The sequence below is a fragment of the Trichosurus vulpecula genome, chromosome 3 (assembly GCF_011100635.1).
Source record: "Trichosurus vulpecula isolate mTriVul1 chromosome 3, mTriVul1.pri, whole genome shotgun sequence".
NCBI classification, from domain to species: Eukaryota; Metazoa; Chordata; class Mammalia; order Diprotodontia; family Phalangeridae; genus Trichosurus; species Trichosurus vulpecula.
Genome location: NC_050575.1, coordinates 316,324,419 through 316,348,845, shown reverse-complemented (window position 1 = coordinate 316,348,845; position 24,427 = coordinate 316,324,419). Strand labels below are relative to the sequence as shown.

At 38.6% G+C, this 24,427-nt stretch overlaps 1 protein-coding gene across 1 annotated transcript in view; it reads right to left on the bottom strand.

The window, feature by feature from the left end:
- ANTXR1 (ANTXR cell adhesion molecule 1) overlaps nt 1–24,427 on the bottom strand; it is a 309,492-nt gene that overhangs the window by 248,811 nt on the left and 36,254 nt on the right. Inside the window, exons 3-6 of the mRNA XM_036751470.1 lie at nt 22,909–22,980; nt 4,767–4,848; nt 4,138–4,171; nt 1,031–1,110 (exon numbers count right to left, since the gene is read on the bottom strand). Coding sequence (XP_036607365.1) covers nt 1,031–1,110; nt 4,138–4,171; nt 4,767–4,848; nt 22,909–22,980 — 268 coding nt within the window. The remainder of the gene's footprint in view (nt 1–1,030; nt 1,111–4,137; nt 4,172–4,766; nt 4,849–22,908; nt 22,981–24,427) is intronic.

The following is a 24,427-nucleotide window of genomic DNA, read 5'->3' as shown; positions in this document are numbered from 1 at the left end:
TATGTACAAACCAGATATATACAGGATAGAAGGGAGATCATCAGTAGAGGGAGGGCACTGTCAGTAAGGGGGACCAGGAAAGGCTTCTTGTAGACAACCTGCAAATGGCCAAAGCCTGCTCCAGGAATAGCTTTGCTCTTTATTCTAGGTGTTGTCTTGAAAGATGGCAATGAGGTCTGTATGAGCTGGGTACTAGTATCTACATTTTTCAGGCTTCAAGGATGTTTTATCAACTTGATAACAGGCCAGTTACTTGAGCCTGAATGCTCAGCAGAAGAATACTTACCTTTATGATAATTCATTCACAGCACTCCTTCCTTACCTTTGCCTTAGAGTCCTTCTCTTTATGATTCAGTTTAGGAATAAGATTCTGCATGAAGCATTTCCTATTCCCACCTCCATCTTTGTCTGGTCCTCTTTCCCAAACTATCTTGTATTTCATATGTACACACACATGCACATATACACATATGTATATACACGCATATATACACATTTATGTGTGCATATGTACATGTATAGATATATGTGCATATATATGTATATTTGTATTTATTAACTCTATGTTCTTTCCCTATTTTTATATGTTGTTTATATGTTTATATATATATATTTATATTTATATGTATTGCCTTTCCCATTACAGCATTAAGTTCTCTTCAAGAGGAGATTTCTTCATTCTTTTTATTAGTAGCCCCAGGGTCTAGCAGAGTTTGTCACATGATATACACTTAGTAAATATTGGTTAATGGGTTGATTGATGAACAGCTTTAGGTGATGGATGATCTACAAAGTTTGAATAAGATGTGGTCCCTGACCTCATGGAACTTACAATATAGAAGAATCAAGTTCACATCTGACACACATGAAGAGATGCAAGATCAATATAGGCGTGTGTGGATGTGCGTATGGGTGTGTGTGTGTGTGTGTGTGTGGATGTGTGTATAGGTGTGTGTGTGTGTGCGTGGATGTGTGTATAGGTGTGTGTGTGTGTTTGTGGAGCAATGGGATCACAAGCCCAATCTCTTACCTCTTGCTCTGCATAAAAGAAAAGGTCTTCATGGAGTTCTCCATCCGTCAGAGCAATGATGACACTGGCAGTCCTGTAGCCTGCCAAATGCAAAGCAAATTTGTTCATTCAAAAAGGCCTAAACAAGATAAGCTCCTTTCCTTAGCACTGGGGATAAATGTATAGTTAGCTTAGCCTCCAACATAGCATGTCATGGAACTTGAATACTTCAACTAGAACAGAAATGGGAGAAAACGTGCTTTTCTTTTAAGTTCCCAACCTCAAACTACTCTACAAAAGGTATACTCTAATCATGGCATGAAGATGACCCTGTCCTCCCAAAGGCCACAGAACAAGAATATAAGCACCAACAGGGCCTGCCAATCCAGAAAAGCTTTGACTATAGATTGGTCCTATGGAGATCAGCCTAGCTAAGTTGGGGAGAATCATCCCCAGAATCAGCCACCAGGTCACAAGTTTCTTTGCTTATAATAACTCGAGAAATGATCTTAAGGAAAACATCAATGACGTGGAGGAGCTACAGGTCTGTAGAAGGAATACCCACACAGATAAGTATTGAGTAAAAGTTGAAAAGAGGCAAATTTAAGCTTGACATCAATAAAATTTTCCTAAGAATTAGAGCTGTCCAAAACTAGAATGGCCTGCCTCCAGATTGGACAGGGTGGGCTTCTCCTTCCTTGGAAGTCTTCCTGAAGAGGTGGGTCACCACTTATCAGATACATTCTAGATGACTGATGGGGTTCCTTCCAGCTCTAAACCTGCGGTCCTATGTAATGCTTCACACACACACACACACACACACACACACACACACACACAAGTTGGCAATAAAAACATTATTGTCATCACCACTTTAGATATGAACAAACCAAGGCTCAGAACCATGTAGTGACTTGCCCATGGTCACACAGTTAGTGTCAGAGTCTAGCTGTAATGACTCCATTTCCAATATTGTTCCACTGCATTATGTTATCTTGATAAAGGGAGATCCCTGGTCTGAAGCTTCATTGCTAGAGCAGAGAGCTCTGGAAAGAACTGGGATGCCCAAACGTAAGAGAAGAGGAATTGTTAGGTGTTTTCAATTGGTTGCATTGGGCTCAGGGAGAACAAGTGGACTGAGAAAACATTGTCTAAAAGAAGGGTACAGTGAAGAACCCAGTGCCACTTGTGGAGATCAGGTACAAAGCATCGGAGAGGCACATAAAAGAATGGTAAGAGAATGGAAATACTCTCTGTGAAATATTTGGGACAGAGTAGCTGTAACTACTTGGTGCAGAAAACATAAGTTACTTTGGCTTCCCTTTCTTTTAGTAAAATCTTCTTTTAAGGTAAGCAGCTCAGCTGCAGATGGAGGAGTTGATATTAACCTGCTAGAGAAGGATTTCTTAACATTTTTTGGTGTCATGGACCCCTTTGGCAATCTGGTGAAGCCTGTGGACCCCTTCTCAGAATAAAGTTTTTAAATGCATAAAATAAAATACATGATGATAAAGGAAAACAATTATAATTAAATATATGTGTGTGTACACATACATACATACATACATACATATGTAAAAAAAATTCTGGGACCTAAGTTAAGAACCCTTGTGGTGGAATGGCTAGGGAAGAGATTTCCTCCCAGGCTTGTGAGAGGCATGGCACCCCCTAAAACATAAGCAAGACTTCTGACGGCACAGGTAGCACTGACACAAGGATCAACAGAGTGATAATAATAATAATAATAATAATAATAATATAGGTTATCTCTGTGCTACTGAATTAGTTGACTGTAAAATATAGGGAGCCTTGTAGCAGCCATCAAAACCCATGAGATGCTCCCAGAGATTTTCACCTATATAACATTAGTATTAGTGGCTGGCCAGTATTGCTATGTATCTGCACCAATGCTAAGTTTCCATTTGTAGTTTGGAATGAAATAATAAAAGGAAGGGGCTGGTTTAGATGATCTTTAAGGTCCCTAACTTTACAATCCTATGATCTGAGTTGGAGATGAAAGATCAATTAGACCTTATGTTCACAAATGTTTTGTTTCCAGAACCCTTGATACTCTTGAAAATTACTAGGTACCGTCTTAACTTTTCTTTATATGAGTTATATCTATTGATTTTACTGTAGTATAAATTAAAATTGAAAATAATTAAAATAGCTTTTATTAATTCATCTAAATGTAACAGAAATAAACCTATTGTATGTTAACATAACATGTTAACATTTTATGAAAAAAATCTTGTAAAATAAAAAAACCAGTAAGAAAATGATATTGTATTAAATATTTTTGCAAATCTAATATCTAGCTTGAAGGCAGCTGTATTCTTATATCTACTTTCCCATTCAAACTAATGAAATATGTTGTTTTGATTGAAGTATATAAAGAAAATCTGTTCTCACACTGACATGTAGTTAGAAAAGGGAGAAATGCTTTAACACTAAAGCTAATAACATTGTAATATTATTATGAAAGTAATTTTGACCTAGAAATCCCCCTGAAAGGGCTTCAGAGAAGATACTTTGAGATCTGCTGAAATAGACAATCCCATAACCCTGGAAGAAAGAATCTTCTCTATGGCTAAATTTTCATAGGAATAATTAGGCTGTGAAAGAGTTACTCAGATAAGCAACAAGTGCTAAGTAATCCCTCCTTCTTTCTATCCCCCCCATTTACAAAATGCTTTGCATGCAAAATGTAAAATAGTTATTGTACAAAAGCTTAATGCACATACATCCTATTCCCTCAAAGTACAGGACAGACAGTATACTGATAAAAAGATTTAGCAGCCAATTCTAGGCAGGGTAACTACATATGCAACAGATATCCAAGGCACACAAATATACTAAAGTATGCCTGAAAACAATGCACAAAACCAAATGGCAATTGCTTACTGTGATTGTTTGAGTTCTCTGATACTTTTAAAGAAATTTTCCTCTATGTGAACAAGAGCCAAATTGAACCAGTATATTTCATCCTTTTATGCACCTCCCACCCTCTTTGTGGATGAAGTTTACATATATGAACTATGCATTAGGTTGAATATGTGCATGATACCAATTTTTAGGAGCAAACTAAAAAATGAAAGAAAGTTGGGTAATCCATAATATCTTCTTACCTTGAATATTTTCATAATAAATCTGCTCATTGGCCTGAAATACACATGAATAGGATGATCAGAGAGAGATCCACAGTTTGCATTTCAAATGCAATATTCATGCACATAGCTCAGAATATGACTCTGTAGTCAGAATGGAGTCTGGACACAAGGCTCTTAAACACCTAGGATTCATTCCGTAATTAATGAGTGATGATTAATTAATTAATAATCTTAGGCTACAATCACATTGGATTAATTATCTGGGTCAGACTCTATGTGAACCTGGAATCCCTTTTTACTTCTGCTGGAGTGAAGGACATTTTCTCATCAAATGGAGTTCCTTATTCTACAAACCTATGAAGACATCCCTTTGGGGAAAGGGTGGGAATTTCCTGTGGACTATTACTCTCTGCCAAGATTTGCATTAGCTAATGAGCTGGTCACCACCAGTGTCAGGCCAGAGATGTTGGATACCTCTCTTCAGTCTACAAGTTCCTAAGGCAAAACAAAATTGTCACTGCTATTTCTTTTGTGGTTCTAAAAAGAATGTGCTTTTTAATCCACTTAATCCTTGTGTCTTCTCTGGCTAGAATGTGTTATTCTGACAATTCTATATGTTTATGTTTTATAATTATTCAAAATTTTACCCTTTGAAACCCTTCATTCATGTACGTGTCTCCTCCAGGCAGGACTTTTTGTAGCTCTTCTAAGCCTTGGCGAATCTGTTCTCTGAAAATCAAAAAGATACCGGGTAAGACCATTCAGGGAAATCTTTGCTTTTGAGGTTTGTCCTACTGGCGTTGGTAGTAATGCAAATGTCACAGATGGGTTGGTAGTGCTTTAATATGACTATATTGGATGAATGTGTATGCTAATTCCAACAGTGCCAAACTAATGTGCTTAGTCAGTCAATTAATAGTTATTCAGTGCCTACTACGTGCCAGACATTGTGCTAAGTGCTGGGGATACAAAAAGAGGCAAAATAAAGTCTTTACCCTCAAAGACCTTACAATCTAAGAAGGAAGACAAGTAAACCAATAAGTACAAACAAGCTCTATAGGGGATAAAAAGGAGATGATTAACAGTGGGAAGGCATTGAATTAAGAAGGGTTGGGAAAGTCTTCCAGTAGAAAATAGGATTTTAGTTGGGACTTAAAAGAAGCTAAGGAAACCAGTAGATGAAGATGTTTAAAAAAAAGACAGCATCTTTAGAAATCTATTAACCAGTCCAAAGTGGCCTTCCTAGTGACTGTGTATGCTATACAATGGGCACCTAAGTGGCACAGTAGATATAGTTCTGGGCCTGGAGTCAAGAAGACTCCTCTTCCTGAGTTCAAGTCTGACCCCAGATACTTACTAGCTGTGTGACCCTGGGCAAGTTGCTTAACCCCATTTGCCTCAGTTCCTCATCTGTAAAAGGAGCTGGAGATTGAAATAGCAAACCACTCCAGTATCTTTGTCAAGAAAACCCCAAGACAAAGTCCATGGGCACATAGAGTCAGACAGGACTGAACAACTCAACAATATGAAATTGCTCAATTACTTCAGTAAATGAATGAATACTTCTTATATCATTGGTTCCTGTCATGGATGTTATTAAATGGTGAATAAGATGAATTAGAAAATACTTACACTTTTAGTTAAAACTAGAAGTGTTGTGCTAAGACAGAAAGGAGTATAGGATATATTTGGCTATAGCCTTCTTGGACGGGTAAAGAAAGGATCCTCGACAAATATTCCATTTTCCCCATTGCCCAAACAGTGCCTTGCAACTGGAACGCCTCTTCTAAACCTGTTCCAGCTGCTTGAACATGTGTTTTCCTAAGATCTGTGTTTTTCTGGTGCCAACACAAATAATGGTTAGGTGGGAAAATTGCTTTTTTACTTGGCCTCATTCCATTGATGCTGTTGTGTCTGGTGAGGTCATGAGCTGAGTTAAATGGTCCTAAGTCTGTATATGAAAGCCCCTAATACAACTTGTAGCTAGTTCTCGATCTGATTGCATCCCTCAGCCCCTGATCAGCCTACTCCTTCTTCAAGCATCCCAAAGAGCCCAGAAAAATAAATACATGATCTAACAGAAGCACTCCATCAGTCCAGTTGGACAATGGATTGTTGTGCTTTAGTCAGAACTAGTATGACTTTTGTAGAATTGAGATATTTGGAGAAGAAAGTCTTAAAATGTTGATAAGCTCCTGTTATCTTCATGAGAACTTGGCGAAACTGAGTAGGGGTCATAAAATGGGCAAAATTATCACTACTGCTTGGTATAATATGATATCTATATACATACATATACATATATATATATACATACATACATCACTAAGAATTACAAAGTGCTTTCCTCACAATATTCCTGAAAAGCCAGTAGAACACAAGCATTATAATCCCCATTTTGTAGATGAGAAAACTAAGGTTCTGAAAAGTAAAATGACTTGACTGAAGTCAAAAAATGATGAAGCCAATACTTTATTCCAGATCTTCTGATTAGATGGAAAAATCACCTAATTTGGAGGTAGAAAAATGGGTTCAAATGCCAACTCAGTTGCTGTCCACTTATGTGACATTGCAAAAGTCCCCTAACTGTTCTGGGTCACAGCATCTTAGCATGGGTGTGTGCACTGATACACCTCTCTTCCCTCCTTATCCTGGGGCTCTCAGGGCTGCGGGACTTTTTATTTGAGTTAACTTATTTGATTAATTTTCTATGCAGGACTACCCTCCCCAACTCTTCCTTTTGACCCTCGCTTCCCTCTTCTGAAACCTTATATCCTTTTTAAAGTTTCATTCAAATGCCAGTTCTTCCATGAAGCACTGCTAGGTCACAGATTGAGAGCTGGAATGATCACTTTTATGTCACTTACTGAAATGTCTTCATTTTTCGGCTAAGCCACAGAGGTTGTAAGGCACAGAACCAGAATTAGAAACCAAGTTCTCTGATTTTCCTCAATAATGATCCCCACCCCAGCTCCGGAACACAAAGAATATTTGACTTTTAACTCTCTTCTGAACTTGTCACAGAGTTAGAATATTCTAGCTGGGTGATCCTAGTCAAATAGTACATAGCCTCTTAGTGACCCAGGGAAATCTCTAAAACTATAAATTAGAGATGACTTACTAATCTGCACTGATGGATTCCAAGAATTATCAAAACTGATGAAATCACACGTTTACCACCATCCAAAATTCTTGAAAGAAATTGCAATAACTTCAGGCTATTCAGCAGAGGAATCTTAGATGCGTAGAAAGCTTTGCACCTGAAATAAGAAGGAAAAAGGGTGTGGACCAAAGCAACAAAACTGCCTGGCCCATGTCACCCCTTCCCTGGACTGGTGCAATAATCATCTCCATGCATCCAGTCTCTCCTCTTCAATACACCTACCACGCAGTTCTCAAAATGATATTCCTAAAAAATAGGTCTGACCACTTCCCCTCCCTGATCACCAAGCTTAGGTGGTTCTTTACTGTAGTTAGGATCAAATAGAAACTTCTCTGTTTGGCATCCTTTACAACCTAAATCCAATTACCTTTCCCAGTCTATTATATATTTCTCCCCTTAATGCCTTCTGCAATCCATTTAAACTGCTCTTCTTTCTGTTTTTCACATACAGCATCTTTCCTCTCTGTACTTTGCAAAGGCTAGCTTCCAGGCCTAGAATGCACCCCCTCCTCACCTCTGCCTTTTAGAAAGGCCAGTTTCCTTCGGAGCTCAACTCAAATGCCACTTCTCAAATGAGATCTTTCCTGATCTCCCCACTCCCCACCCAGCTGCTGGTGTCTCTGCCCCAAATTACCCCCATACTAATTTTGTATGTGGTACATGTTTTGCCTACATAGAATTTAAGCCTTTTGAGGGCAGGAGCTATTTCATAACTAATGCTTGGCACAGTGCTTAGGACATAGAAGTAGCTTACTACATGGTTATTGATTGGTTGTTATAGCCATAGGAATGAATAATGAGTGATAGAGAGACAACTGGGCTCAGGTCCAGGGAATCTGGGGGTGCTTCCCAGAAGCCATGATCAGAAGAGGATGAACTAGAGCCAGAATACTAGAGGAATGAAAGAGAGAGAGAGAGAAAGAAAGAGAGAGAGAGAGAGGGAGAGAAAGAGAGAGACAGAGAGAGAGAGAGACAGAGAGACATAGAGAGAGAGACAGAGAGACACAGAGAGAGACAGAGACAGAGAGAGAGAAAGAGGAACAGAGAGAGACAGAGAGAGAGAAACAGAGAGAGACAGAGAGAGAAGGAGAGAGAGAAAGAGACAGAAACAGAAGAGAATGCTTAGGGAGCACTGAGAGCTAATCGGCAGTTTCCTCACCCTATCTGGAGTCTCCACACCCCGTCGTGAGTTTTCTTTGGGATATTTCTATCCTATTACCCCATCTGAGGTGATCGTACCCATTGGTCTATGAGTCAGAGAAGACTTGGATACCTTGATCCCTACCTTGTTTAGACCGCTTTGGTATATTTACTAAATATCTTTGGTATCAGATTGATATCTTCTACACAGTCTGATAACAGATAGCATTTCATTGGATTGGGGTTGAAGCCATGATTTTCAGAATCATTTAAGCAAAAAAGTCCCCTGAATGTAAGAAAAATAGAAAAGGACAACAGAGTCAGATATCCCAGAGACTTCCAGGTCCCCATGTTACATGCAATTTTGTATTATATAAAAGCGATCATCATATGATCTGTCTCATATGATGTCTTGCCCTGATAGAGACAGGGACTATGCTATAATAATTATTTTCAGACATCTGAAGGGATCATGTGGAAAGGGGATAGGCTTGTTCCACTTGGGCCCATAAGGCTGCACTAGGCCCAATGGGTAAAAGTTGTAGAAAAGCAAAATTCTGCTCCACACAAGGAAAAGCATCCTAATAATTATAGCTATCCCAACATCGAATGGGCTGACTTTGGAGGTAATGAATTCTTCATAACTGAAAGTCTTCAGTTGGAAGCTGGATGATACTTTAAGCCTACAATCCTACTCAATGAAGATTTTCATGATTTTTATCTCACTCGATATTTCATAATATTGTTCTATACCCAGTAGGTGCTTAATATTTTTTTAAAAAACCTTGAATAAGTGAAAAAAGCAAAGGAGGTATATAGGATATTTCCCTAAAATCTATATATATCTCTTCTTTATTTTTTCTATATAGGCCTTCTTTTATTTATAATATTATCATTGTCTCCTCAAAAGGAATGAATAGTGCTGCTTTCAAGTATTAAATATCTGAGTTCTGTTTTTCATTTCAGAAGGGTTTTAGAAGTTTGTCTTTTACTGATGACATGGCATAATCATTCTGCTCCAGGAAACAAGAGATGTGTTTGATATAGAACATTTCCCCTGGTGGTATTAGTAATGAAAGCAAACTCCAGGAAGATCCCAAAAGATGGCTGAAGGTTGCCCAAGAATAGTTTCTTGGATTTTATCCAAAAACTCTTAACTCTCGAGATTTCTAAACATTAAACAAGGTACTTAATCACACAGGCCCCTCTATGAAATGGCAATAAATACATTTTTTTCCTTGAAATATGAAAAATCCTTCTCAAACTAATTTTCCTAGAGGGTCATGATAATGAAATGCATAGTGCCATACTTCTACAGATGTTTTCTAGAAAAAAAAATCTGTAAAATGTTTTAAAAGAATTGTAGCTCTCTCTCTGTCTCTGTCTGTCTGTCTGTCTCTCTTCCTCTCTCTCTCTCTCTCTCTCTGTCTGCTAAAAAGTAGAGTATTTGAGAAATTCCTGACTTGCTTTTTCGATGACTTCATCTTCCAGAAGGAAGGACAAATGAGGACAACTGTTAGTCTGGAACTGATTTTGATTAACTAAGAAAACTCACTGATGAAGTAGAAAACCATCATGTATGTTTTAGAGTTCATGACAGATAAGAAAAGGAATGCTAAACAGAGATTTACATGTATACTACATATCACGAGAGCAGATTTCAGAAGGCTCAGAGAAAAGAGAAGTATTATTCCATGGCCTGAGGCACTAAAAATATAAGCTCCTGAGGGATAAGAAGGTTTAATGAAGAATAATTATAAACATGCAATGGTGGTGATAATGAGGAGAAGAGAGGGACTTAATAATCAACAAGAACTAGTTAAGCACTTATTATAAGTCAGGTGGGCAGCTAGATAGCACAGTGGATAGAGTGCTGGTCCTGGAGTCAGGAGGACCTGAGTTCAAATCTGGCCTCAGATTCTAGCTTGTGACTCTAGGCAAATTGCTTACCCCTGCTTGCCTCAGTTTCCTCATCTGTAAAATGAGTTGGAGAAGGAAATGGCAAACCTTCCAGCATCTTCACCAAGAGAGCCACAAAATGGGGTCACAGAGTTGGACACAAATAATTAACTAAACAACAAATAAGTCCAGTATTATGTTAGGTGCTGGGCCAAAAATGAAAGGACCCCACCTTCCAAGAGCTACCATGTTCCCCGCTTGGTGCAGAGCGGTAGAAAAAACACTGACTTTGTAGTTAGTTGTTTTGTCATTTTTCAGTCATCTCTGCCTCTTCATGGCCCCATTTGGGATTTTCTTAGCAAAGATCCTGGAGTAGTTTGTCATTTCCTTCTCCAGCACCTTTTACAGATGAGGAAACTGAGGCAAACAGGGTTAAGTGACTTGCCCAGGGTCACACAGCTAATAAGATCAGATTTGAATTCTGGAAAAGGAGACTTCCTGACTTCAGGCCCAGTACTCTATTCGCTGCACCACCTAGCAGTCCTTCAGAGTCAGAGGTAGGTTCAAATCCTGCTTCTTTTATCTTTTTGCCTTTGGACAAATCACTTAACTTCTCAGGGCCTCAGCTCTTCATCTGAAAAATGAGTGTGAGAATAGATGGCCTCCAGGATCCCCTAATATCTATACCTATGATTTTATTCTTCTATTCTCTAGGTTAAACAGTCCCAATTGCTTCAACTGATACTCATACGGCAAGGTCTTTAGTCTTCACCAAGATCCCTCTAGCTTTTTCCCCCATACATACATTCCTGTCCCCCTTTAGGAGTGGAAGGCCTCATTTCTTTGATCAGGGCTAATGGCTTTACCATAACCCACGGTATGAAGTCCAGAAAGCCTCCTCCCTTGGACATGGTACACATCCTTCCCCACACCCAGCTGCTATCTCTAAACTACTTAGCCCCAACACGTCTATCTCAGGGGTCCTACCCCTAGCCATCAGCTACGCCTAAGGGGACTTCCTGTCCCAAGATGCCTGAAAGGTGTGGCCCTCCCCCAATAAAGCCCTATATGTACTGTGCCTCCATCCCCATATCACTCTGATGATACAAGAGACTGGACCCTGGAGAAGGAGGCATGGCCATCAAAGTAACCGGATCAGGAAATGATGGGGCAGGGCATACTGGAATGGGTGTGCCCAAGTCTTTCTGGTTGCTGCTCTGTCAGTTCAGGCTTTCCAACTCTCTGGGCCTCAACATCCCCAGGTTCTTGACTATAAATATCTCACTTCTAAGTTTACTTCTGCTATCCTTTCTTACACCCACCGTGATCTTCCTCAAATGCCTCCTGGGGTTGTAGAGGCATCTTCTCTTTCTTTCTATCTTTCTGGTCTTCTTACCCCCAAACCTCCTCATATTCCATGAACTCTGTGATCCAGTGACTGTACGCCTCTGGTTGCTCCTTTCCTGTGATATTTCTTCTCTCAACTTGTGACTTTTCACTGGCTGTCCCTCCAGGACTGGCTGTCCCTCCTCACCTCTGCTCCCTGGCTTCCTTCAAGTCTCTAGTAAGATCCCATCTTCTACCAGGGGTGGGGAACCTGGGGCCTCAAGGCCGCATGTGCCCCTCTAGGTCCTCAAGTATGGCCCTTTGATGGAATCCAAATTTCACAGAACAAATCCCCGGGGCTGCACTTGAGGACCTAGAGGGGTACATGTGGCCTTAAGGCCTGTTCTACATGAAGCCTTTTCTGATCCCCTTAAATGCTAGTGCATTCCCTCTAATATTTACCCTGTCTATATCTTGTCTATATGTAGGTCTTTGCATGTTTTCTCCCCCATTACATTGTGAGCTCCTTCAGAGCAGGGACTGTTTTCATTTTTGGCTTATCACGGTGTCTGGAGCATAGTAGGTTGTTGTTTATTGTTCAGTCATGTCCAATTCTTCATGACCCAATTTTGAGGTTTTTCTTGGCAAAGATACTGGAATGGTTTGCCATTTCCTTCTACAGCTCATTTTACAAATGAGGAATTGAGACAAACAGGGGTAAATGACTTCCCAGGGTCACATAGCTAGGAAGTATCTGAGGCTGGATTATCAAGGGTATGCTCTTTTAGATTAAGTAGGGTAGAATGAAAATAAGCACAAAGGAAAGCACCTCACCCTCTGTGAGTTCCAGCTCCATCCCCCCCATCCCAAAGTACTGAAAGCAAGTGCCACCAGATTACTGGGGGGTTGTGGGGCGCCTCTAAGTAGCTGTGGCAAATAGGACAGTGGCCAGAGGATGGGATGGTGCTAAACTGATTTTTTTTAAAGGAGGAAGTAGAGTCTTTTGAGTCCTAGGATGCTGAGTTTGACTTATAATCCTGGCAAAATTCCAAAATGTTTTTTTTTTCAAGTTTGTGAAGTGAAGCAGTGATCAAAATAATCCAGCATGGGCTCATTAAGAATAAGCCCACATAATCTGAAAAGTATGCTTTGACTACTTCTGCCTTTCTGCACTGGATTGTGAGGTTTTTATGCCCTAGTACATGGTCAATTTTTGAGTATGTGCCATGTACTACTGAGAAGAAAGTATATTCCTTTTTATCCCCATTCAGTTTTCTCCAGAGGTCTACCATATTTGCCTTTTCTAAAATTATGTGTACCTCCTTAACTTCTTTCTTATTTATTTTGAGGTTAGATTTATCAAGTTCAGAAAGGGGGAGGTTGAGGTCTTCCAATATTACAGTTTTGCTGCTTATTTCTTCCTGTAACTCCCTTAACCTCTCCTCTAAGAATCTGTACGCCATACCACTTGGTGCATATATGTTAAACAATGATATTGCTTCATTGTTTATGGTGCCTTTTAGCAGGATGTAATGTCCTTCCTTATCTCTTTTAATTAAATCTATCTTTACTTTTGCTTTGTCTGAGATTAGGATTGCTACACATAGTCTAACAATTTCAACTGTTTTTTGACAGAAGACTTGATGTAATTACTAGTTTCTAGATCAGGAGCACTACAGATATGTTAGATTTCAGCAGGATTTGCACCAAAGTTTTGATCTTTGCTCTTGGATTGTTTTTGCTTTAAAACAATAACTCAGTTACAAGGAGCACTTTATTTATTGTTGGCTATGTGTAAGTACAGAACCCTGGACAGAGGTATTGCTTGCTGGAGGCAAGAGGAAGGAATTGAACAGCTTTGGTGATATTAAATGAATTAGATTATGGAATAATAGATTTAGATTTGGAAGAGCCATATGTAGTGTTCAAGTAAAATTCATTTCTAGTAGAATTCCCCTGTTTGTTTTACAGATGAGGAAAATTAGGCCCAGTAAAGCTAAATGACCAGAGAAATATAGGTAGTAAATAGCACAGGTGGAATTTGAAATCAATTCCTCTAAATCTACATCCACCCTGAGCTATGCTGTCTGTTCCCCAGGAAATTAAATATATGGTTTAGAGAGACTTTGATAAACATGGATGAGATAATAATAAAACTACATGAAAACCAAAAAATGATATAATAGATACAAATTCTTTGAATCTCTTTGCTTATAGATGGGATGGATGTGGGCTGGATCTAGAATGGTGAATAAGATGAAGATAAACATGGAAGAACATTTTTAGTGGATATCATAAGTCTCTGACTTTGAGCCTGTTCTGTTCGATGTTTTTATCAATTATTTGCCTGAAGATGTTTGCTAGTTTGTGACATGAGACTAGAAGAATAGCTAATTTTTTAAGACAATTAGGATAAAAATATTGAAAAGATGGAATAAAATGCCAAAATTCAGTTAGATGAAATTTAAAAGGAATAAGTATGAAATGTAACATTTAGGTTCAAAAAATAAACAGTATGAATATAAAATGGAGAAGACATAACTAGACAGAAGTTCATATAAAAGAGACCTGGAGATTTTAGTGAAATAAAAATTTAATAAATCACTTGTATTATATAGATGCCGTAAAAACTTAGATGATCCTAGATTGCATTTTCAACATATAACAAACAGGTAGGTGGTACAGTGGCTAGAGTGAATAGAGTAATAAATCTGGAGCCAGGAAGACCGGATATCAAATCCTGCCTCAGAAACCTACTAGTTGTATGACCCTGAGCAAGTCACTAAAGCATCTTCCTGCCTCAGTTTCCTTACCTGTAAAATGGGGATCATAATAGCACCTACCACCCAGAGTGGTTGTAAGGATAAAATGTGATGACTGTAATATGTTTTGCAAACCTTAAAGCACCATATAAATGGTAGCTATTATTATTGCTATAATTATTATTTCTAGAATGAAAGAAGTTAGAATTCCACTGGGCCCTGACGTAAGATCACATCTGGAGTACTTGTGGTCAGCCCTAGGCATCACAGTTTTGGAACATATTGACAAACTGCAACAAGTCCATGGGCTATTCACAAGAAATCGTATGAGGAAGAGTTGAAGGAGTTAGGGATTTTTAGGCTAGAAAAGCGAAGCCTCAGTGGTGAACATAATGATACTCTTCAAATATTTAAAGAGTGGTCATATGGCAGAAAACTTAGATTTATTATGTTTGGCTACAGAGGTCAAAATAACAACCAAACTCACAGAAAGCTGCAGGGAGATAGATTTAACCTTAGTAAAAGAAAGAGGTCTCTAACAATCAGAGCTGTCCAAAAATGAAATGTGCTGAATTCATAATGAATCATTTATCACTTGAGGTCATAGGATCATAGATTAAGAGCTAAAAGGGAAATTAGAGGTCATTGAATATAACCTCCTTCACTTAGGTCTTCATGAAGAGAAGAGATAACATATTTTAAGTCTGTTATGGAGGAAATTTTGTCCTTCAAGCAAGAGTAGGACCAAATGTCCTGTAAAGCTTTTCAGTGCTAAAGTTTTTATAATTCTGCAATTAAAACTTGTGGGAAATGCCCAGAAAGCTTATGAGAGCTTCCTCCTGAGCACTCAGAAGGTTTGATGAAATGACTCATGAGAATCTTCCTGCTTTCCACATTTCAGACTCAGGGCACTAAGTCCGCATAGGTTTACCTCTTTGAGTATTCATGCTTTCTATATAACTTCAGTAAATTCTGGGGACAGGGAACCATACCTCACATGGAAATCACAGTCAATAGTATGTGATTGGACTTTACCTCTCTACATGGTAGAGGGGAAACTGGGTTGAAGTATCAAGTAAGACCAAACCTTCTTGGAAGTTTGGCTGCCTTGTCTTATGGAAAGGGTGCCCCTGACGAGTTCCTCTGAACCCCTCCTTTGACATACCTTTGAGGCATAATTTACTAGGAATAGTGTATCCTAACAAATATCTTTATAAGCTTAAGCAGTCCTTATATACTTATTAGTTTTTCTCTCAACCATACATGCCTGGACTCTTTAGCACAGTACTTTCATGACCACCAGAAACACTGGCCCCAGAAGAATGATAGGTCACATTCATGTAGCATTCTTTGAGTCTGATATCAAGGAGTGGCTGATCTGCATCAGTGGAGGACATTTCCACATCACTTAAATAAGGGAGGCAGCATAGTGCAATCAAAGGATCAGGGTTCAAAGCCCACCTTTATGGTCACACTGCTAGTAAGTGTCTGAGGCAGGGTTTGAACCAAGTCATCCTGACACCAAGTCCAACATTTTTTCTGTTGTTTTATGTTTCAGAAATTAATAGGTAAGGAAGTCAATAGAAGGAAATAGAAGCATCAGGAGGCCTTCTGGGAAGAAGACCAAAAGTCTTATGGATGAGAAAGTTCAACTATGGTTGCATGCCCGGAATACTTCACAGAAAGAAAATGGAATTACCAGGTAGGAGTGGAATAGAATTACCTACTGATTCTGTACTTATGTGTAACTGCATTCTGTTTTTGCGTTTTTAAAAATTTCCAGCACTTAACACAGTATCTGGTATGTAATAGGTGCTTAGTAAATGCTTGTTGACTGACTGACTAATTCTGCCCTGATAATTTTATAACTGGGTTCAGGGAAGGGGGAGAAAAGAGGTTGTCCTAGATAAGGGTAAGAGTCCTGGCCTTTATAACTTTGTATTCATATAATACTGTTACAGATTGTATTTTCTTACCGATGCTTTTAACTGCTGATAAACGCTTTGAAAGACCCACTCCTTGTTTGGATCTTGAATGGAATAAGAGAACATCCACTTGGACAGGGAATAAGGTGGTAGATATGAGAGAAAAAACAAGTATAGAGGAGGATGAATTTACTCACGTATGTACTGAGAAAAACCCAGCATTTATTCAGAGGTGGTATGATGTGGTAGCTATGTAATATAATGTGTGTCCTTGGACCTGTGCAATAGAGTCCAGTGGGGATAGTGGGAAGATCACTGGGCTTCAGTCAGAAGACCTGGGTTTGAATACCAGCTCTGCTATTTACTAGCGTGTACCTTTGGATATGTCTTATTTTTGAGGGGGTTAAGTGACTTGCCCAAGGTCACACAGCTAGTAAATGTGTCAAGTGTCTGAGGCCGGATTTGAACTCAGGTCCTCCTGACTCCAGGACTGGTGCTCTACTCACTGTGTCACCTACCTTGGTTATGTCTTTTAACCTCCATGGATCAAAAGTATCTAAAATGTGGGAACTGAGGCCTTCATTTGGATCACCTCAGGGATTTTTTCAGCTCTTGGTCCTGAGATCCTATAGGCACTGAATTGAGAAGTGGCCATTTGTTAGCTGTGGGACTGTGGGCTTGTTGTTTCTTGACTCTGGGCCTCTGTTTCTCCATTTGTAAAATGATGTTCGGACTAGTTCACCTTCAGTTACCATGTGTTAAAATGTCTTCTAATTGCAGAGCACTTTGCTAGGAACTTGGGGAGACAAAAAGATGGTCTCCAAGGTCCCTTGTATGATCCACAATTAATTTCAACATACAAAGTTAGGAGAAAACACTACAGGAAGAACAATTCAGAAAGAAATGACTTGATAAACATTGTTTTCAGTGGAAACATTAATTCCCTAGAAAGTAATTAAGTAACTGTTTATATAACAGCAATTAATATAAACTATGTTTATATAACAGCAATTAAACTTTTAATAATCCTAGGGGGTGAATTACTGCTTCTCCTTCCTTTAGATTTACTTGCTTTTAACATAATTCCTTGCCTATTAACCTCTCAAATATAAAACAGATAGGAGAAAAAATAAAATTAGAATTCTTCAGTTTTTAGGTATTTATTTTATAATGTATAATTATCTATTCATATAATATTATATTTCATATAATATATAATACATATGTACATACATATATATGCACATATAAACACATATATACATATATACGTGTGTGTGTGTGTGTGTGTGTGTGTGTGTGTGTGTGTGTGTGTGTGTGAGACTGGAGGTGGCCCTGGATGCAGTGGAAGAACTTGGCCTTTCTAAGCTAAGGCCTTTAACAGGTCTCAGTTTGACTGAGGCAACAACGCCTAATCAGTGATTAAGGCTAGAGAAGAAATGAGGTAGAGAATGGCCTGGCCCAGATAGTTCCAGAGGAGAAAGTGAGGCTGACGACTTTTCACAGCCTTCCCTCACTTAAATCCAATTCACTTGCATGTCATGACATCACCTCCCTGATGTCATGGTCCTCTTCCAGAACAAATGACAAACAGCAACCTCTGTGAGTAGAGAAGGAGCTGCCTCACCCAGGACCCAAGTGGAACTGGCCAGTTGGGCAACACAGCTCCTTTTCTTCCTTCCTTCCTTCCTTCCTTCCTTCCTTCCTTCCTTCCTTCCTTCCTTCCTCCCTCCCTCCCTCCCTCCCTCCCTCTCTCTCTCTCTCTCTCTCTCTCTCTCTCTCTGTCTCTCTGTCTCTCTCTCTCTCTCTCTCTCCACCCCCCTCTCCCTTTCTCTCTCTCTCTCTCTTTTTTTCTGTCCACATAGTGTATCATATCCTTACCTGAAAGTGATCTACCCAAAGGAATGTAAATTTTGATCACTGAAACCTTGAAAGATATCTTGGAGTTTACAAGCTAGATTTCTTTCTTAAAGACCCTGCCTTAAACCCAAATCACTCTGCCTCTCATTGATTGGCCAACAATAGGTCCCAGGCCAAGCCTCACTTGGTCATTGTTGGAGTCCTAATTGGCTCAGAGTGAATGGAAATAGCAATTATTTTTGTTTTGGCCAGAAACCCTGAGGGTCTTCCTCTCCCAGACTGACTTTTTTTAAAAACTAGGTTAAAGAGGTCATTCTCTGCCTCATTTCTTACCTAGCCTTAATCACTGAATGGGCATTGCTTCTGTTAAACTGAGACATGTTAAAGACCTTAGCTTAAAAAGGCCAAGGTTTGCCACTACATCCAATGCCATCTCCAAGTCATCCTGATCTATATCTCACCCCTGGACCCAGATGGCTCCCAAGGAAAGAGTGAGGCCAATGACCTTGCACAGCCCTGCCTCACTTAAATCCAATTCACTCACATATCATGGCATCACTTTCCTGATGTCATGGTCCTCTTTGAGAACAAAGGACAAACCACAACAACAACAACAAATGTGTGTGTGTGTATATTTTTTAAGCCTGTTTCATTATGTTCAAAATGAAGATAGAGTTGATACTCTATCTAGTTTACAACTGTTGTGAGGACCAAAAGAAACAATGGATGTGGAGGCACTTTGAGAAGAGCTTTTATACTAATCAATGTGAGGCAGCAGCAAGATTTAAATCTGGCCTCAAACACTTACTGCTGCGTGATCCTGGGCAAGTCATTTAATGTCTGTCTGCTTCAGTTTCTTCAACTGCAAATAAAATGGGGATAATACATCCCAGGGTCATATCAAGGATCAAATTAGATTTCATATATTTATATACATATATATTTGTTTTATATATGTATATATGTTTACATATGTATGTATGTATATGTGCATATATATGTATATATAGATATATGTATGTATATATGTATGTATACATATATATACACATACATATATATATATATATTTATATATTCATATAACACAATGCCTGGAATGTAGTAGGTTAATAAATGCAAGTTTCCTTTCTTCCTTCCAGTGGGAGATATAGTTGTATCTTTGCATCATTACTTTGGAAAAACTTAAAAAATGTGATATAGTAGAACTATTATAGGTTTTAGACTCAAAAGGCCTGGGTTCGAGTTCCAGCTACGTTCCCTTCTAGCTTTGTAACACTGGGCAAATTATTTTACTTCTCTCATCTTCAGTTCTAGCTATGAAATGGTAATACTATTTATACCATCTACTTCATAGGGTCATACTGGGGTAAGTACTTTAAAAGATTAAAGCATTATTTATATGAACTATCATAATTGTCACGTAAAGTGAGTTATTATTAAAAGTTTCACCTATTTCTCACAGCAAGCCCATCTAAGAAACACTTTCTAGTAGGAGAGCCCCTGTGTAAAGCTTAGTGATGGACTGGTAAAATTTAAAATATTTCACTAACAGCAGAGTCATCTATAAACTGGTCTACTTTTCATTTGCCAGGATAGTCACTTGCTCGATTCTGAAACCCTTGTGGACTTTGGCAAATAATTTGTGGATGTCATTGGATTATTATCCAGCCCAGAATCAACATTGCTTCCAGCAAAACAGAGTAAACTAGTAACTGAATCTCTTGGTGCAAGAACCTGGGAATAGTGAAGTAGAGGCATGGTAAACCATTCTAAGTGGTTTCCAAGGACAACAGTTCTACTAGCCTGGCAAACTCAAATGGGTCAGAAATCTCATCATCTGACCTGTAGATGGACTTTGCAACTCTTATCCTCTCAGGGACCCTATGTGTCTAACATTTAAAAATACTTGTTGGTGATTAATGGGTTTTGTTGCTTTGCCAAACTCCTGTTGTGTGTGAATAGGGTGGAATGAACTAGAAGCACTTATTTGAAAAACTTTGTTGAGGGTTGGACAAGGGGGCAGGGAATGAGGGAATACTCTCCAGCATTCAACCCCCAGGATTCCCACAGAATAGGCATTCATGTAGACACAAAAATCAGATGAGATCCATAGTGCTGTGTAAAGATGGAAATATCTTGCTCAAAGTATTAAAGAGACATTGATTTAATGGAACCTTATAGTATGCATTTCTTTTGATTATCACCTATTCTGTGGAAGGCATCTAACTATAGGAGGGGGGCATCTCCAGTCGTCCTTATCTATATTTTGCCACTGGACCCAGATGGCTCCAGAGGAGAAAGTGAGACTGGTGATTTTGCATAGCCCTCCCTTACTAAATCCAATTCACTTGCAAGTCAAGGCATCATCCTCCTGATGTCATGGTCCTCTTTGCAAATAAAGGACAAACAACAACAAATTTAAGAGATAAAAATAAAACCCTCAACTAAGAGTCAGAAGGTCTAGATTCTCAGCGATGTGGTCTGGAAGAAGAGTGTAGTGGGGAAAGTGCTAAAATGAGAAGGCTTGGGTTTCCATGTGATCTTACCTCAGTTCTCTCACTTACCAAATAGAAGTAACACCTGCTTTCTTCTACCCAACAGTATTATTGTGAAAATTAAAGAATCTCCAAATCTCAGCCTTGGAAGAGACCTCAGAGGCCATCTGATTCAACCTTTATCTCAACAGCCTTGAGAAATAGTCTCTTAGTCTTTGCAATAAAATCTCCAGGAATGGGGAACTCATTGCCTCCTAAGACTACTCATTGGTTTTTGGGATAACTCTAATTATTAGAAAAATTATCCTTACCTTTGGCTGAAATCTTTCTTTCTACAACTCCCACCCATTGCTCCTAGATCTAACTTCTGTGGTCAAACAGGAGAAGTTTCATTCTTAGTCCATGTGATAATCTTTCATATTATTCAGTATAGTTGTCATGTACCTCTAGGTCTTTATTTCCTTCTGGATAAACATCTCCTGATCCTTCTACTAATTCTCCTTTAGCAATCCTTGTGTGGCACTCAGTGCTGAATATAGTATACTAATTGTCATCCGATGAGGGCAGAGTAAGAAAGGACTGTCATCTTCCTGGTTTTGGTGGGTAAATGTTTTAACGTAGGCTAAGATTGTGTTAACTTCATTTTTTGCCTGCCAGGTCATACTATTCACTCACATGGTCTACTAAGTATTTTTCGCATGAATTACTACTTAATTATGCTTCCCCTACCCATCTTATACTTTTGAAGTTCACTTTTTGGACACATGTATAGAAAGGCCTCAGAGATTATCTAATACAAGATACTCCAATACTTCAAGGACATGTGTTTTCATCAGTTTAACTATAATTATATTCCTTCTATAGATGCAGATCATCACCCCTGCATGCCTTAATGGATAATTTTGTTTGTTGCAATGACGAAAATTTCATCACATGTGACAAACCTGGTGATGAGCCTCTATGTACTTGGCTAGATTATGTCTGGAATAATAGATTCATTCCATCACTAAACTATGAGTTAAAGTTTTCACATTTGGGTAGGACCCGTCAAAACTTATATTCCACTTGCACATACATCAAAACTCAGGGTCATCTCCATGTAATGATGAGACATCAGAGTAGGATTTTAGGGGAAATTATATTCAATATATTCAATTGAATATTTTGAATATATTCAAAGGGCTGTGGAATGTTCCATATAAATTCTGTACATGTTGTCATTGGTAATATGCTGTAATATTGCCCTATGAGTTGCATAAATATTTGATCTTTCTGACTTTGTGGTTTTCAAATGAGGAGGCTATAATTGATTTTTAAAAGCTATGTTTTTTATAGCAGGGAATTATTTGGGATCACTGAAAATGCTATACTTATCCATATATAATCCAACCCCCTCTTTGCTTCCTACTTATTTTAAACTCAGATTTTTGTCCATCTTCACTTGCCTGTAATAGACATATATGTATATATATACATATACATAGATACATGCATATACATACACATATACACACATATACATACATACATACATATATATAGTGACGAACTAAAAGCAATGGGCAACTCATCCAACTACATGTCATAATCTGTGCAACATCCTTCATTTATCATTTACTACTTATAAAAACACCATTTCACTCCATAAAGCAAAATGCAGCCATCTTTTTTTTTAAACTAGCAGACCAAATTATAAATCTAATTTTGGTGGGGTGGGGGATACCACCTCCTAGTAAGGACCCAAATTTAATGAAAATTAGTAGAATCCAGCAAAAGTTGATTGATTTAAACATTGGTTACAAGCCTATTCTTTGTAGGAGATTGTTCTTTATTGATGCTGGGGGCTATTCAAAGTTTAGATAGGAAACTGACTTTGCCCTCATGGAGCTTCAAGTCTAGTAAGGGGATGAGACATAGATAACTATAATGGAAAACATTATGTAAGTGATTAGAATGATGAAGAGTGTTTCTTGAGGGTTGGAGAGGGTTGAATTTGTTGAGAAGATTATCAAAAAAGCAATGGCATATGTCTTGATTTTTAAAAGTAGGAATAAACCAAATAGGCAAAAATGAAAATCCCAGGGGTCAAACTAAAACAGAAACCTCAATATCTTAGTTTAAATCAAAATGCAGTAATCAAATTGAAGGTCTTAATGGGTTGAACCTCAAAGCCTGCCCTGAAAGAGATGGGCTTTGAAAATGGAGAAAGTTCTCACCTGTCTTCAGTTAGCCTCATTAGAGTTGACCCTCTAGTTGAAAACACTATAAATGACATCCTCAATTGAGGGCTGGAAAGGGAAGAAAAGTATATTAGAAAAGGCAGCAAGAATTCACATTCTTTTCTTTTTCTTTGTCCATGTCTTTATCCCCTTATGCCAAGTCAACTCACAACAAGCAAAAATAATTGTAAAGTTCTTGACTCAGATTAGGGCTAATGTTTGACCAGTGGCAGAAAAAAATAGCTTAAAATTACTGATCAAGGAGAAAACAAAATGTCCAGGCTGGTCTTGGTTTCTAGATACCTGCTACTAATATGAAAACCTAACCCAGAAGCATCCACTTCAATAAGAGGAAAAATAATTTTTTCCATGGCAATGGATGACCACTTATCAGAGATGTTTTAGAAAGGATTCCTGCATTGAGGAGGAAGTTGGAGTGGATGACCCCCAAGTGTTCAGGCATATTGAGGTGGTAACAGTGAAGTGAAGAAGCAATGTGGCTAGCATGCTGCCATCTTGTCAGATCATCCTTTCTCCTGGTGTTACTTTACCTATATGTTGACTCTCCTCTTCCTCATTCCTCCACTTTCTTGGCCTAGTCTCTTAAATTGTGTCCTCCTATGAACTACCTCTTGTCTTTGACCTCAACACATTATTCTGATTAGGTCTTGTGCCTTCTAGCTGTGTTCTTTTTCTGGACCTGTTTATTGTCTTATATCATCAAAATGGTTCAACCCCATTACGGTAAGATTCTGGGATTCAGCATGAAGGCTCAAATCAATTTGCTTGGGAGACAATATCATGTGGTAGAAAGAACTCTAGGTCTAGAGTCTGAAGATATAGCTTCGAATTCCAGCTTCTCTACTTGCTGTCTGTATAACCTTGGGCCAACCACTTAATCTTTCTAATCCTTGGCATAGAGGCCTAAGAAGGTTTAGGTAATATCTAAATTTCTTGTCAGCTCTGAAATCATGACCTATGATTTAACCATTCCTATTATTTAACTCTACAAATATTTATTCAGGCTATCTGCATTTGGTATTCATTTTCCAGCATCTTTTTATCTTTTTTCTACTTTCTGCATCCTCTTCATCCTAATTCATCCACTTTTCTAATCAGGAGTGAGCTTTCTCCTTTACTTATTGATCCAGAAAATTAAACAAAACACCTCAGGCCTGACTGGCAGGATTTGCCCTGGTTCCTCGTACTCCTAGTTGGTTATAGGGCCATTGTTCAGAAAGCACTGGCTGAATTCAATTGAAATCACTGGACATGAAAAGGAACCTATATTTTGGCTCAAAGGATGAGAATGACATATTGGTGGCCTCTAGGGGTTGAAATGCAGGAGACTACATCATAACTAATTAAGCAATTTAAATTTGTCTCAGACCCAGCTTCTGATATCAAACATGACTCTCTTTTTACAATCCATCTTTATGAAAATGTCCATGACTAACCTTGGGAGCAGAGTGGCATGCAATACTTTATAATTCACCCCTCACTCCCTGCATAGTAA